The 16,100-nt window shown below is 33.6% G+C and overlaps 1 protein-coding gene across 1 annotated transcript in view; it reads left to right on the top strand.

Annotated features, from left to right (window-relative positions):
- BMAL2 (basic helix-loop-helix ARNT like 2) overlaps positions 1-16,100 on the top strand; it is an 89,241-nt gene that overhangs the window by 25,060 nt on the left and 48,081 nt on the right. Inside the window, exons 2-4 of the mRNA XM_052000969.1 lie at positions 5,577-5,615; positions 7,069-7,107; positions 9,422-9,579. Coding sequence (XP_051856929.1) covers positions 5,596-5,615; positions 7,069-7,107; positions 9,422-9,579 — 217 coding nt within the window. The 5' untranslated portion in view covers positions 5,577-5,595. The remainder of the gene's footprint in view (positions 1-5,576; positions 5,616-7,068; positions 7,108-9,421; positions 9,580-16,100) is intronic.

The raw sequence follows: 16,100 nt of genomic DNA, 5'->3' as shown, positions 1-16,100 counted from the left end.
TTACAAATTCTAGGACAAAGTGTTCACTTCCTCCAAAAGTCTCTATCATTTCTACACATAGCAACCAATTCTTTCTATCCTGTTGCTGAAAAAATCAAATGGAGAAAATTTTGTTATAGAAAACCTGATGATCTTTTTCATTTTTAATATTTCTGTTTTCCTTCATCCAGTTTCATCATTTGCCTTTGGTATAATCTGGCTTGAACTGGTCTCTTGCCAAGCTTGCTAGAAAGTTCATTTTCTCTCTATTGCTTCTTATGTTTATGAGATGATATTAGTCCTAATCTTCTATTATGCCTTTCCTTAAATTTTTATTTAAATTTAATATAAACTTTATAAATAAAAATAAACAAATAAATAATGAATAATACATTTAAAATAAATAAATATATAAATTTGATGTAAAATTTAGCTTATGTTCTAAGTTGGTATTGCCCTGGGCTTCCTTATCTCCCTCCTTGCCGAGAAAATCAAATTTTGCTGACCAAAATACTTTCCAAAATCCTCTTATCTTTCCTCATTGCAATTGATGTACATCAATTTAACGCCTTTGGTGAATGATAATAGTCTCTGCTAATGTTCATTATTTGATCACATCTTTTCACATCCACAGTCTGATGACTCAGTAATCTTACCTACTTCCTCTAAAGAGATAGACTATATGGAATCAAATTCTTTCCTAATAATGTCACATTGACTTATGTTCTTGGAAAATAAATTGATATTAGACATATGACATCTACATATTCTATTTTGAAGTAAAAATTAAAATGGAGATTATTATCTTAATTGTCTCTGATTATCTTCACTTCTACCCACTCTAATATTCCCTGCTTTTTTTCCTTTTAAATAATATTTTATTTTTTCCATTTACATGTAAAGACAATCTTTACATCAATTTTTATACAATTTTGAATTCCAGAATTTCTCCCTCCCCCAAGATGGTAAGCAATTTTATATAAGTCATATATGTGCAATTATGTAAGCCCTATTTCCATATTAGTCATGTTGTGAAAGAAGAAACAGAATAGAGGAAAAAAATAAAAAATAAAGAAAGCAAAAATAGTATGCTTCACTCTGCATTCAGACTATCAGTTCTTTCTCTGGATATGAGAAATATGTTCATAACTCTTTTAGACTTGTTTTGGATCATTGTATTGCTCATCAATCATAGTTAATTATTGTACAATATTGCTATTAATGTGTACAATGTTCTCCTGGTTCTACTATTAAGTGTCAGTTCATATAAGTCTTTCCAGTTTTTTTTCCTGAAATCTACCTGCTCATCATTTCTTATTGCACAATAATATTATATTACATTCATACACCACAACTTGTTCAGCCATTCCACAACTGATGGACATTCTCTCAATTTCTAATTCTCTGCTACCACAAAAAAAAAGCTGCTATAAATACATTTGTACATGTCTGTCCTTTTCCATTTTTTATGATTTCCTTAGGATATAGATATAATAGTGGCATAGCTGGATTAAAAGCTATGCACAATTTAATTCCCCTTTGGGTATATTTCCAAATTGTTCTTCAGAATGGTTGGATCAGTTCACAACTCTATCAACAATGCATCAATATCCCAATTTTCCCACCTCCTCTCCAATGTTTATCATTTTCCTTTTTTGTCACATTAGCCAATTTGATAGATTTGAGGAGATACCTCAGGGTTGTTTTAATTTTGCACTATGCTTTTGAAAATATTATATCAATAGGCTCTGTATTTAATCAGTATACTTGTATCTTCTACCAGTATAGATTATATCTCCTCAACAATTTCATAAATGATTTTCAAGAATTTCTGTGGTAAAAGAATTCACTACATTGCAGCCAAACTAATGCCAGTTCTCTGCAAAATTATGTCTTTGGCCAAAAAGGATATAGTCCATCACAAGGAACTTAATCAAAGATTTTCTGACTTTGTGAGAATTGCTCAAACTTACAATCCACTGGTATAATCTTTAAGATCCCACTGTCACTTCCATAGTCTAATAAGATATTAGAATAGGGTATTAATAATGTTCCCATAAATATTTGGGAGTACCTTTAGTCCAGACCTATTATTTCATGTATATAGGAACTTCCAAGAAAATAAATACTCTCTTCCAATGCAATTTATAGTCATGAAGAGATGACTAGGGGATTGAAAGATTAAGAGATTTCCATGGTCCCACAGCCAGTATGGATCAGGGTAATATTTTGAAATCAAGTCTTCTTGACTCTGAGGCTATCTCTGCATCCTTATAACACATTTTCTCTCTTGCAAATAATATTGATTTAATGTATTAATTTTATATGTTTAGAAGACTTGCACAGTTTAACTTATATTGAATTATTTACTGTATAGGGGAAGGGGAGAGAGAGGGAGAAAAATTTGAAACACAAGGTTTTGCAAGGTGAATGTTGAAAACTATCTTTGCATGTATTTTGAAAAATAAAAAAGCTATTAATATAAAAAAGAAAAGAGAAAAACCTAAATGGGATCATAAAGGTTCAGATATGACTGATTAAAAAGTATTATTGTTTTAATTATAATGATAATAAAAAATATCATTTTTTCATGGAAAAACAATAGTATGTGGATTTTGTTTTCAATCTTTTACAGATAATGTTTTATAAATTTGTAGAGACTCAGAAGTGTTACTGTCCCCTCAATGTGTTATAATTACAATGATTAATGTCATTTGTTTTATTTATAATTTGGATGGAAATATAAATTCAATCAAGTGAGCTTTACTATGTCATTCTATATTTGTCTTTGATGTAATGCACCAAACACTGTTCACTGGTACTATTCACCATATTCACACTATCCATCTATATTCAAATTCTCAGATCATTGCCTAATCCCATTAATTGCTGGCCTTTCCCATCGGCATTATGTGGCTCCTATAGAATCAGTTTATTAGCTTGATAGATCTACCCTTTCTATAAGAATTTTTTCATAAAAAACTTCGTTTCTTAATGACAACTTAGTATTTGTTAGTTCAGCCATTTTTCACTGTGTCCAACTCTTTGTAATCCCATTTAAGATTTTCTTGGCAGATATACTGGAGTAGTTTGTCATGATTTTCTCCAGCTGATTTTACAGATGAAGAAATGGAGGCAAACAGGTTTGAGTGACTTGCCAAGGGTCAAACAACTAGAAAATATGTGAGGCTAGATTTAAACTCAGGAAGATGAGTCTTTCTGACTCCAAATTAGCAGTCCATCCACTGTACCATGTAGGTGGCTTCTGGCTTCAAAAGGAATCTTTACATGGATTGTTCTTTCCATTGCATCCTGAGTTTATATTGCAAGCTTATATTCTTTGAGTTTTGCTGTGGATTGCCATTTCAGTATGCAGAGATACAGCACTATGAAATTAATAATTTCTGCCCTGATCTTTATGAGCAATTTATCAATCATCCTCCTCCTTACAAAGCTGTCCTAAAATACAAAAACACTGAGTATGTAGTAGACTATCAGGGAATGCAGAGTATCTGCAGGAAAAAAAATAGTATAATCTCTATGTTCTTATATCAGTGGAAATTGCCCAGATTCACATACTAATGAAGAAAATGTTCTGCATGTTTTGCAAGATGAAATGATAATAATAATTAAATGGATATAATATGTGAGAAAAATCCAAGAAACAACAGGATTCTTTCATCTTTCTAAGTCCTTTCCCTCCTTTCCCTAGTATTGTGGAGGGCAACAACATCTTTCCAGTCTTTCGGGCTCACGACTGTTCAGTCATCGTTACCTCCTCATTGTCTCTCACACTGCAGGAGTCCTCAAACTTTTTAAATAGGGGGTCAGTTCACTGTCCCTCAGACTGTTGAAGGGCCGGACTATAGTAAAAACAAAAACTTTGTTTTGTGGGCCTTTAAATAAAGAAACTTAATAGCCGTAGGTGAGGGAAATAATTGTCCTCAGCTGTTGCATCTGGCCGGCACAACGTAGTTTGAGGACCCCTGCAATCTGTTGCCAAGGCCTGCTGATTTCACCTCTGTCTGATATATGCCTCCTTTTCTCCTCCAACTGAATGTCAGTGAGAAAGAACAAATAATAAATTATCCTTGGTTTGTGTTTTAGCTCATCAAAAGTCAATAAACATATGTGTTAAGCACATATTATGTATGCTAGTCGCTGGACAAATAAAAAGACAGACAGTTTCTGCCCTCAAGGAGTTTACAACTTAATGTAGAGAAATCTCTTCTTTGTGCAAAGCATTGTCCTGGCCACCAGGAATACCAAACTGAAAACCAAGAGAGGCACAGTGTGGTAACGGAGAAGGGACTAAATTTAGAGAAAAAACTGGCTTTGAATTCTTAAACAGACATTTAATTCTCTTGTCCCTCTGGGATAATTATTCCAGTGCCTTTTTCTTTAAAATGGAGATTATAAACTGTACCTGGAGGAGTTTGTGTGAAGAAAGTGAAATTATGTATGTAATACACTACATAAACCTTAAAGCTCTTTATAATGATAAACAATCATTATCAAATAATACAGCCCTTGACCGCAAATAGCTTATAGTCTGGGGGTGAGAGAAGCAAGAAATACACAAATAAGTATAACATATTATAATCTGATAAGGGGAAAAGATGGTTCTAGACTAAGTATTAGCAGAAATATAATATGTAATATAATAATATAGTTATAAAAATATAAATAAAATATGGTAGCTGGTAACAAGCTAAATGTCTATTTAAGTTACAAAATATTACTATGGTCTAAAATAACAGTTCTCAGCATTTAATCTAAAGTGTCCCTGAGATGATTCCAGGAGATCTTCAAGTTCAAAAATATTTTCACAATAATATCAAGACATTACTCATCTATTAAAATACTCTTCCTTTTTTTCAGCGCCATCATTGCATGAGGGCAGATTTTCTTCATTTACTTTAATCAAAAAACCTATAACAATAGATTAAACAGAGAAGCTGATGTGAGAATCCAGCTGTCTTCTATTAAGCCAGACACTAAAGATATTTGTAAAAATATGTATAACAGTTTCCTTACTGGTTTTTTTTTTTGGCTTGGAAAGTTATTTTCACAAAAATAAATTACATCAACACATAATAGATTTATTACTAAGTGAATAAATAAATATTTTAAACTAAATAATTTAAGAAATAAATATTTTAAAATTTTATCAGTTTTAACTTCAGATACAGTAAATAGCAAGACATGTAACTTACACAAGCCAAAGCTCTTTGAAGTCCTCACTAATGCTAAAACCAAAAAGTTTGAGAACTGCTTACCCAAAGGTCTCATTAATAATTGAGAATAAGTTTAAATGTAAGAACAGTGTGTTTGTGTTTCACATTCTGGAGCCACATTTACCCTGAACTTTAATAAATGACAACTGTGATTAAAATCCCCATTTATTCTATTTAAATACATTAGCATCAAGTTTTATATATTAAAGTATATGTTCCATGATTCCAGCTGACCTATTGAAGAGCATCATTAGTTATCATTTTTTTCTGTTTTACTCCTAATTGTGAAGTCAGAGTAAAAAGGGGGAAGAAAAAAATTACATTTTAATTTGTTCATCTTTTTCTTTTTTATTTCTGCAGAGAAGCTGTTGACATTGTTATGGATCATTTACAAAGCAGGTAAAACCATCAGCTATTTCAAAATAACTAATAATTATTTCAATGGGGGAAAAGGAAAGTTATTCCTATGAGTGTGTATATTGTTTGTATGATACTGCCCCCTTTTTATTTCTGGAATGTGTAATTATTTCTTTAAGAATACCTTTATCAGAAGATACTGTTACTTCCCTTGCAAGTAGAGATTGTTTGATTTTTTATCTCCAGTGCCTAACACATAGTAGGCACTTAATAAATGCTTACTGATTGATTAAATTTTATTCGTCACATCACAGATAAAATGTTAATGCTGAAAAAAGTTTAATTCACTTCATATTAATTAGTATTCTAATGTTTACATTTCTGATGGATAGGAGCATTAGTAACTGAACCAATTCACCACCGATGCTATAGAAGTAGAGACCATAATTTAATTTTTTAATTAAAATTCTTATTTGCCTAGTGATTTATTTTATGTTCAGATCATTCTGTGGGTCAATATATTTATCATTAGATTAAATATTATTTTTTGGTCAATCTCTGTATGTGAAAGTGATTGATAATTTATTATATATACATACATACATATGTATAAATATATACACATACATACATATAAACACATAATAGATATACATGCACATATATACAGTATATATTATGTATGCATATTGTGTATGTATGTATGTATGAATAGGAAGCTAGGTGACGCATAGGTCCTAGAATGAGGAACACCTAAATTCAAATTTTTCTGTGTGTGACCCTGAGCAAATCATTTAACCTGGTTTGCCTCTGTTCATCATCTGTAAAATGAGCTGGAGAAGGAAATAGCAAACAACTCCAATATCTTTCCAAAGAAAACTCCAAATGGGGTCACTAAGAGCAAACAAGGTTGAAAAAAATGGCTGAACAACAAAATGTATATAATATGATGTTTATGAAATTAGCATTTAAACCCTCTTTTAACTTTTTCTATGAAAACTTTCTTTCCTCACTCTAGTTTTCCTTCTTACTATGATAGCACAAAGCTCTGTGGATATTAAATTTTATTTTATTGATCAATACCATTTTTGCCACTTTACCTCTAGAAATTACTTCTACCCTTCCTAGTAACTATAGTCTTAAAAGATTTCTTGGGATTTAAGGAGCCAAAAGGAAAGTTTGATAAGAGATTTACTTAAAAAGAAAAATTGCTAAATTTTACATGTAGATAAGATAGGTAAGTCGTAATATTATCTTTATCTCTGAAAAGGGATTAGAGAGTTTATGGCAGTATTCATTGGAGGGTCATTCCTACAAGTGATGGTATATTGAGAGTTCTGTGTGCCAGGTCATGACTTCTATAACCAAGGATTTAGGAGGATTCAGATTACTTAAAAGTGATTTCATGACACTGGATATTTGATTTCTCTTCTTAAACTAATATGAAAGAAATATTTTTCTCTATAGTTTCATGTTTTATCCTATTCTCTTGTAGAATGGAAGATGGTGAACAAGTGAAAATGAAGTCCTTCAGGTACATTAATATGTGAGTTGGTTGATGTTTTAGTAATATTTGTTTTTAATGAACAGTCTTTAGTTGATGTTCTTGGAAGTTGTCAGAAATGAATTGCCTTCTTGTTAAGAAAAAAAAATACTGCGTAGTGATGGTTTCCTGTTATTTGCTACTCTTCTTGATTATTCTAGCTATCATTTCAGCTTGAATAATCAATGCTGATTTTTTTTTAATTTGTACAGCTCTTTAAATTGTGTTATAATTTGGAAATTATAGTGGAAAACAGATCCAGGTTATATAGCTAGCTTTAAATATTCATGGAAAGATAACTAAAATTCTCATATACTACATTATTGAGTCATTATTTTGGTCAATAGTTTTGACCTTTTCTTCCATCAAATCTTTAACCAATTGTATTATAACTATTAACTGGCAGTGCTGAGTCATTTCCATTGTGTTTCCTCTCCATTTTGCCCACTTTTTGATGGATTTGCTAATAAACTAAATGGTCCAGAAATAGGGAGCGGAAAAAGCCATGGCCCTAGTAATTTACAAACTGGTTGATTAATCTTTCTTTGATGAAATCTCTCTTAAATCTTTTTGGTTGACTACTTCCCATGATTAGTGGACCTCAGACAGAAAAAGCAGAACTGAGAAGCAAAACTCAGAAGCAGTTTGTCCCAAACTTTCTTCTCAAAGCAATTAATTATCTTAGTCCTGTTCTATAAACCTGTTGTCTAGTTTCTGGGCCTATTTTATGTTATGGCCAATTCATAATCTTTCAAAAGCAAAGAGAAGATTCAATAATTGACAGCCATAAAGATAATAACAGTATTTTCAATTCAGAAATTATCTGATAATGAAGGCTTTGAATTTGAGTGAGATATACAAGTACTGAGAAGTACATAGTGTAGTGGCAATCAGGAGGCATAGACTGCCCAGAGTTGAGTAAGAAAAACTTATATCCCTGAGTTCAAATCTGGTCTTAGACATTTATTAATTGTATCACTCTGAACAAATTCCTTAACCCTGTTTGCCTCAGATTCTTCATCTATGAAATGAGCTGCAGAAAGAAATGGTAAATCTATCATCTTTGCCAAGAAAACCCAAAAAGACATCATGGAGTTAGACACAACTGAAAAGCTACTAATGCATTAATGGTGTAGTGAAAATTCAGAATTAAATAGAACTAGGGGCCATTATACAGTCTAAAAGGATCATTGTTGGCTAAATATCGACTGAGAAAACTATAGGTTAATATCTGCATTCCATCATATTTTATTTATTTTATTAAATATTTCCCAAGTGCATTTTAATTTAATTCTGGCAGCACTTGGAAGTGTTGCAGCTTTGAGTATTTGATAATTCTGATGTAGTGGATAATTAACCTTGGAGTCAGGAAGACTTCTATTGATCCTGCTTTGGATATTAACTATGTGACCAGGAGAAACTCTCTATGCTCCACCCATTCACTAAAACAATCTAATTGATCTACTTTGGTAAAAAGCATTCTTATATCAGAGATTACTAGAACCCATTTTGAACTTTCACTTCCATCCTCATCCTCATCATCCTCTTCCTAACATTTATAGAGTACCTACTATGTGCCAAAGCACTCTGCTAAAAGCTTTATAATTATTTGGTCCTTACAAAAATCCTGAAAGGTGGGTGCTATTTTTATGCCCATTTTATAGATGAGGAAACTGAGTCAGCAAAAGGTTAAGGGACTTGGTCAGTGTCACACAACTAGTTAGTGTCTGAGACTGGATTTGAACGCAGTTATTCTTGACTCCAGGCCTTTCACTCTATTCACTGCTCCTTCTAACTTCCCATGTCAATAACCTAGTGGTCATTAATTTCCATTTGAATATAAAACACTGACAAATGCAGTGGAAAAGCCTAATCTACTTGAGAATTAATGTGTAGAAGAATATGGGAATGGAAAGAAAAAAGGTAAAAAAGAATTTCATTAGTTTATAGAAATCCAAAGAAATTTTTATCCACAGCCTGGAGTAGTGAATAGAGCACTGGACTTTGAATCTGCAAGACCTGAGCTAGATCTTACCTCAGATACTTAATTGCTGTGTGACCCTGATCAGGCCACTTCACCTGTCTGTGCTTCAATTTCCCCATTTGTAAAATAAGGGAATTTGATTCCATGGCCTTACTCTCTCTAAATATATGATTCCATGATCCTATTGGTCAAATATCGCAAGGGAAAAGGAAAGGTTAAATAGATCTACTTTCTGGTGTTATCCTCTAAGATAATTCTTGCATCAGTCACTGGAGTCTTTTGAATCTTATACTTAAATGAAATTCTTCTTTTTGTTTTCAGAGAAGCTCACAGTCAGACAGAAAAACGGAGAAGAGATAAAATGAATAACTTAATTGAAGAACTATCCGCTATGATCCCCCAGTGCAATCCCACGGCCCGCAAACTGGACAAACTTACTGTATTGAGAATGACTGTACAGCACTTGAAGTCCTTAAAAGGTGATGGGAAAGAATTTGTCTTTCAGTATGTGGTAATTTCTTGATCTATATTAGTGAGGGCTACTTTTCAGTTGTGTTGCTGTTTCTAGAATCTTACATATGAATGGGTGAGGGGACATGTAAATAAATAGGCATTTCAAAAGTAGAAGGAAAGTAGGCATAAAGCAGATGGCTGTGTTGTTGAGTGGATTAGGAAAGCATCCTACAGAAAGTGGCATTTGATTTGAGTTTTAATGAAGCTAGTGGTGTCAAGAACAGAGAAGTAAAGAGAAAGGCAGCTAAGTGGCTCATCATTAGACCTGGATTCAGAAAAACCTGAGTTCAAATCTGGCCTCAAAACAAAAACCATGTGATCCTGGACAAGTTATTTATCCCTATTTGCCTTAAACCACTAAAGAAGAAAATGGCAAACCACTATAGTATCTTTGTCAAGGAAAAAATAGGGAAAGAACATTCAAAGTATGGGGACATTAGTCAAAGGGATGAATGAGAGATGTAGTGCCTTATTTGAGGAATAACAAGTGAATTGGTTCTGTTAGTTCCTAGAGTATAGGAAGAAATAAAATGTGAGGTGTCCAGTTTTCAAAAATCTTAATTTTCAAATTTTTGTTGTATTTGATCCTAAAGGTAATAGAGTGCTTGAAATTTATCAAACAAGGAAATAACATGGACATGGCTCTTGGAAAAATAACTTTGGTAGATGTGTAGAAGATGGATTAGAGTGGGGAGATAATTGAAACAGGGAGATCAAATAAAAGACAATTATACAAGTATAAGGGGAAAGTGATAGGGATCAGAACTAGGATGCTAGTTGTATGCATAGAGGACATAAACAATAAATATTGTAAAGGAAGAACCAAGAAGACTTGACAGCTAATTGGATATGGATGGTAAATGAGAACAAAGATTGGAGGAAGAAGCTGAGTGATAGGAGGTTTGGTAGTGTTCCACATAAGTATGAGGGGAAGTATCTGAGAAGAAATATAATAAGACAGGTTAAGTTTATATGTTTATGAGACATCCAGTTTGAATTGTTCGATTTGCATGTGGTGATAGTGGACTAGAGTCCAAGAGAGAAAATAGGGATAGATATAAAGATTTGGGAATCGTCTTTTTAGAGATGAAAATTGAAGTCATGGGAAATGATCTTAAGAGTACAGAGAGAAGAGGACCCAAAATAGAACTCTAAAATATAATTAGGGACAGCATTCTGGAAAAGTCTCAGCAAGGGAGACAGAGAAAGAATAATCAAATAGGAAGGAGGAGATGCAAGAGAGATCAATAGGACTCTCAGAAAGGAGAGAGTATCTAGGAGAGGATGCCCAGCAATGTCCAATTCTTAAGGGAGATCAGAAGGATTAAGCAAGCTATCAGATTTGGAAATTAAGAGATAATTGGTAACTTTGAAAAGGGTAGTTGTAGTTACATGATGACATTGGGAGTCAGACTGAAGTGGGTTTAGAAGAGAGTGGGAGGACAGTAAGCAGAAGCATCTAAGATAGAAAACTTTCGAAAGGAGTTTAATTGAGAAGAGAAGAGATACAGGATGAGAACTAAAAGAGATGGTTGGATCAAGTCAGGATTTTTTGAGGCTGAGGGAGACATGAACTTAATTGTATGCAGCAGGAAAGGAGCCAGTTGATAGGGGAAGACTGAAAATCAGAGAGTACAGAGGAAGGGAAGAGCAATCTGCTAAAGGAGGCATAAGAAAAGAGATGTGTGTAATATGTGTGTAACGGGATTGGCCTAGGCAAGGAGAAGGGTCATTTTTTTATTAGAGGCTGGAGTTAAAGATGAAGATGAGATGTCAGAGGGATATAAGACAAGGAGCAGAAAAGGAGAAGGCACTTTTAATAGAAGGCCTCAAAAATTTTGTTCTAGTGAATATAAAGTAAGGTCTTCAGCTGAGAGGGTGGAAGGAGGGATCACTTGGGCTTCTTGAAGAAGGATAAGATTTAGATCTTATCACCATCACACATATTTTTATATTATCTATCTTGCAAAACACATAGACATACATAAGAAAAAAAGTGCTTTAATTTGCACTGGAGTTCATCAGTTCTTTTTCTGGAAATGGATGGCATTTTTTTAATAATGGGTAAAGAATTGTCTTACTGACATGAGGGCTCAATTGAGTTTATATTATGTAAATTTGCAATAGACCCAATCAGCATGGATTTGTGGCTTCTTCTAATTTGATTCAGTAACATGTGAGTAAGAATGAAGGTGATGAATAGTGGAAGTAATCCACTTTGAGGTTTGAGATTGAGGTTTGGCAAGGAGTAATCAGTAACAGGACAAGGGAGCAAGGAATTAGAAAGTAAAGCATAGTGTAGATTGAACTGGTTCCCCAGAAGGTCTAGATTACAGGGGTCCTCAAACTTTTTAAATAGGGGGCCAGTTCACTGTCCCTCAGACTGTTGGAGGGCCAGATTATAGTAAAAACAAAAACTTTGTTTTGTGGGCCTTTGAATAAAGAAACTTCATAGCCCTGGGTGAGGAGGATAAATGTCCTCAGCTGCTGCATCTGGCCGCAGGCCGTAGTTTGAGGACCCTTGGGGCCCTAGAACAAGACAAGAGATGTGTGGAGGGATGTACAAAGGTTGTTATTTACCAGAGGCTATATATGAAATTAGGTCTTCTCATTCCAGAGTCAGTGCGATTTTTATAACACTGTGGGATTCATGTGAGACCTATTAAAGTACTCATAGTCTAATTCACTTAGTATGTATGCTGTATACTAAATGACACAGTAGGGAAGGGACCCTACAGGTCAACTAGAAGAGGAAAAGGTCCTGATGCTCCTAATGATGGCAATGGAATGGTTAATGGTGGGAATTCACTGGGGAGCTTCTTTTAGGGGAATTTCCTGGGACACAATTTTTTATAAAACTCTGTTGCATAATAGGTTACTTGATTTGTCATCATCAGTGAAGACTGCCATGAAGTTTATATAACATTTTCCTTAAGCTTTTATCCCAGTTACAAATCAATCACAACACTTTAATGTTGGCAGCAAAATACCATCTAATCTAAGCCCCCTGTGGGAACCCCCCCTTACAACATTCCTTCCAAACAACCATTCAGTCTCTATTTGAAGATCTCCAGTTGCATGGAACTCACTCTACACAATCTGTATCACAAGTCTGAATCACAGAAGTTAATTTTTATATTGAGCTAAAACATGCTTTTCTCTAACTTCTGCCTGGTTCAGTTCAATTAGCAATATGTTGATCTTTCTTACATATGAAAATCCTTTAAAAAATGTCTAGACTAAATTATTTTAAATCTTTTTTAACCTTGATGAATTAAACATTTATTTATTTAAAAATATTTTGTTCAACTAACAAGCAATTTTTTTCTCCCTCACTATCCTCCTTTCTATTTAGGAAAAAAAAAAGAACATTTATTTTTCAACAAATAAATATGTAAGGCCAAACAAGACAAATTCCCACTTGGCCATAACAAAAAATGTATGTCTTATTCTATATCTCGAATTCATTATTTCTCTCTGTCAGAAGAGTTCCATTATTAGTCCTATGGAATTGTGATTAGTCATTACATTGGTCAGAGTTCTTAAGCCTTTCAAAATTGTTGTTTTTACAATATTGTTAGTGTATAAATTGTTTTCCTGGTTCAGCTTACTTCACTTGGTATCATTTCATACACATGTCCCCAGGTTTCTTTGAAATTATCCCTTTTGTCATTTCTGATGGTACAATAATATTATATCACACGTGTGTGCACATCCCATAATTTGTTTAGCTATTCCCAGTAGACAGACTCTCTCTCAGCTTCTAGTTCTTTGGTTCAATAATAAGAGTTTTGTCCTTATCCAAGTCTTTATCAGTCAGTAAACATTTGAAACATCAGCTATGTGCCAGACATTGTGCTTAACTCTGAAATTACAAATAAAAATAAGAAAGTCCCTCAAAGAGCTAATCTAATCTAACAGAGAAGAGCACTATACAAAAGAAAGCTGAAAACCCAGGACCCAGGGAAAGAATATATTATGGAGACATGGTTGAGTCCAGTCCTAGAAGTATAAATTGGTGGAAAATAAAAAAATAGCTGGTATAGGAGCCCTTTTCAAATGAAGGTTCTTGGAGGAGTTCTGTGATTTGCCCTCTAGCCATCCAATTGTAGGGAAAGCAGGTACTGAATTACTGAAAAGGGGTCAGTATCAAGGTTAATGCAATCTTGATGAGATTTCCAAAGAACATAATCATAATGGGGTCCAGGCCAATAAATGCAGCTGGTAGGAAATAAAATATGGGTCCTTTTTTTCATGCTTGATCTTTTGGAAATAGAGACATGATAGTCCTATTTTTGGATCAAAGGGTATGCATGGTTCCAAATTGCTTTCCAGAGTGGCTGGCCCACTTCAAAGCTTCATTAAAAGAGTAATAATTGTTTTCCCACAGCAATTCTCAATATTTATTATTTTCATTTTTTGCCAACTTTACTTATTTGGCAAGTGTGAGTTAGGATCTTAGTTACTTTAATTTGCATTTCTCTAATTATTAGTGTTTTGGAACATTTTAAATATGGATATTGATAGCTTTCTTTCTTTGAAAACGACATGTCCTCTAGCCATTTATCAATTGGGGAGTTAGAGAGATGATGTAAGTGTAAAGTAAAGGTGTAAGTAAAGTAGGTGATGTGGAACTTTTGTCCTGCTACTAGAGTTTAATGATTCTGTTGCTGATAGTTTTGCACAACTCTGTCTCACGAAAATCCAATTCACACTCAAGTCAAATTATCACCCAGAATCCCTTAATTTACTCCAAAATCTAAGAAATGACCAACAGGATGAATGCAGAGAGGCTTGGAAAGACTTACATGAACTGATGCTAAGTGAAATGAGCAGAACCAGGAGATCATTATATACTTCAACAACAATACTGTATGAGGATGTATTCTGATGGAAGTGGATTTCTTTGACAAAGAGACCTAATTCAGTTCCAACTGATCAATGATGGACAGAAGCAGCTACACCCAAAGAAAGAACACTGGGAAATGAATGTAAACTGTTTGCATTTTTGTTTTTCTTACCAGGTTATTTCTACCTTCTGACTCCAGTTCTCCCTGTGCAACAAGAGAACTGTTCGGTTCTGCACACATATATTGTATCTAGGATATACTGTGACATATTTAACATATATAGGATTGCTTGCCATCTGGGGGGGGGGTGGGGAGGAAGGGAAGGGAAAAATCGGAACAGAAGTGAGTGCAAGGGATAATGTTGTAAAAAAACTACCCTGGCATGGGTTCTGTCAATAAAAAGTTATTATAATTTTTTAAAAATTAGCAAATTTATCCAATTGATAAAGAAATTATACCAGTCAATTGTTAGATGTCTCACTGATAAAATCACTGCTGTTTAACAGAGTAATTCTGTTAAACACATATATTTTTTAACCAGTTGTTTCAGAATTATAGTTGGAGGGGAAGGGTAAGAATTAAATTTTCAGTTTCAGTAGGCTTTTGGCCAGTTTTTTCAGTCCTTAAAACTAATCTTTTTGATTTCACTAAAATTCCACTCAAACTTCTTTCTCCTGAGGGTAAACATGAAGCATTTCATAGTATTTCTTTTTAAAGGATCTTAAAGATTATCATTTAGTCAATCTTTAACATTAGGAAACAACTGGGGAGAAAGGAGACTGGTTAATGGAGGACTTCTGGAAATGCTGGATAAAATGGTTTGCTACTTAGAGAATGTGCAATTACTCAAGAAGTGATACCTGTGGGCTCCCCACTATATAGTGGGGGTGTGGAGAAAAGGACTTTTGACTTGAGTCAAAACTGAGTACGCATTCAAAAAACTCTAATCAGCCAAAATATTCTCTTGCTTACTGGATTTTCCAAAAATAAGTAGGCTGATTTAAGCCTTCAGATAGAGAGATAAAGAGTTTGTATTTGCAGCTGATTCTCCCCACCTGGTTTGATGTGAAGTCATTAGACTGTCAGTTCCTTTGGAACAAAGACTGTTTTTATCTTTTTTTAACCCTAGTAGTTAACATAATATTTGGGACAAAATACTTAATAAATGTTTGTTGACTTAAAAAAAATTTATTCCAAAATCATGATATCATTGGTCCTTTTCAAAAACAAAAAATGAGCAACAATGATTGGAGAATGACTTTTATTCATTTGAATTTGTCCTTTATATAGTTTGAAAATGAGACTTTGATAAAATTTTAGAAAATTTGAGAAATTCCCTGCAAAAAAAATTTTCCCCGTTAATTTTAACAAAAATTTATCAAGTGTCTACCATGTTCTGGACATTGATAGATCAATGATGTTACAAAGACAAAATGACAATCCCTACTCTTAAGGAGCTTATATTCTTTTGGAGATACATATGGCATATAGACATTAAAGATGTCTACCACACTCGCAGATCCCATCAGTTTATTCTGCTAAAGCTATTTTTCCACCTGGAAAATTCTAGGGAGCTTGTCTCCAGGAAAGAGCTGTCTTAAAGAGACTGTAGACCATGTGTAGACATTCTGTAACTG

The sequence above is a fragment of the Antechinus flavipes genome, chromosome 5 (assembly GCF_016432865.1).
Source record: "Antechinus flavipes isolate AdamAnt ecotype Samford, QLD, Australia chromosome 5, AdamAnt_v2, whole genome shotgun sequence".
NCBI classification, from domain to species: Eukaryota; Metazoa; Chordata; class Mammalia; order Dasyuromorphia; family Dasyuridae; genus Antechinus; species Antechinus flavipes.
This window is presented reverse-complemented; position numbering and strand designations above follow the sequence as displayed.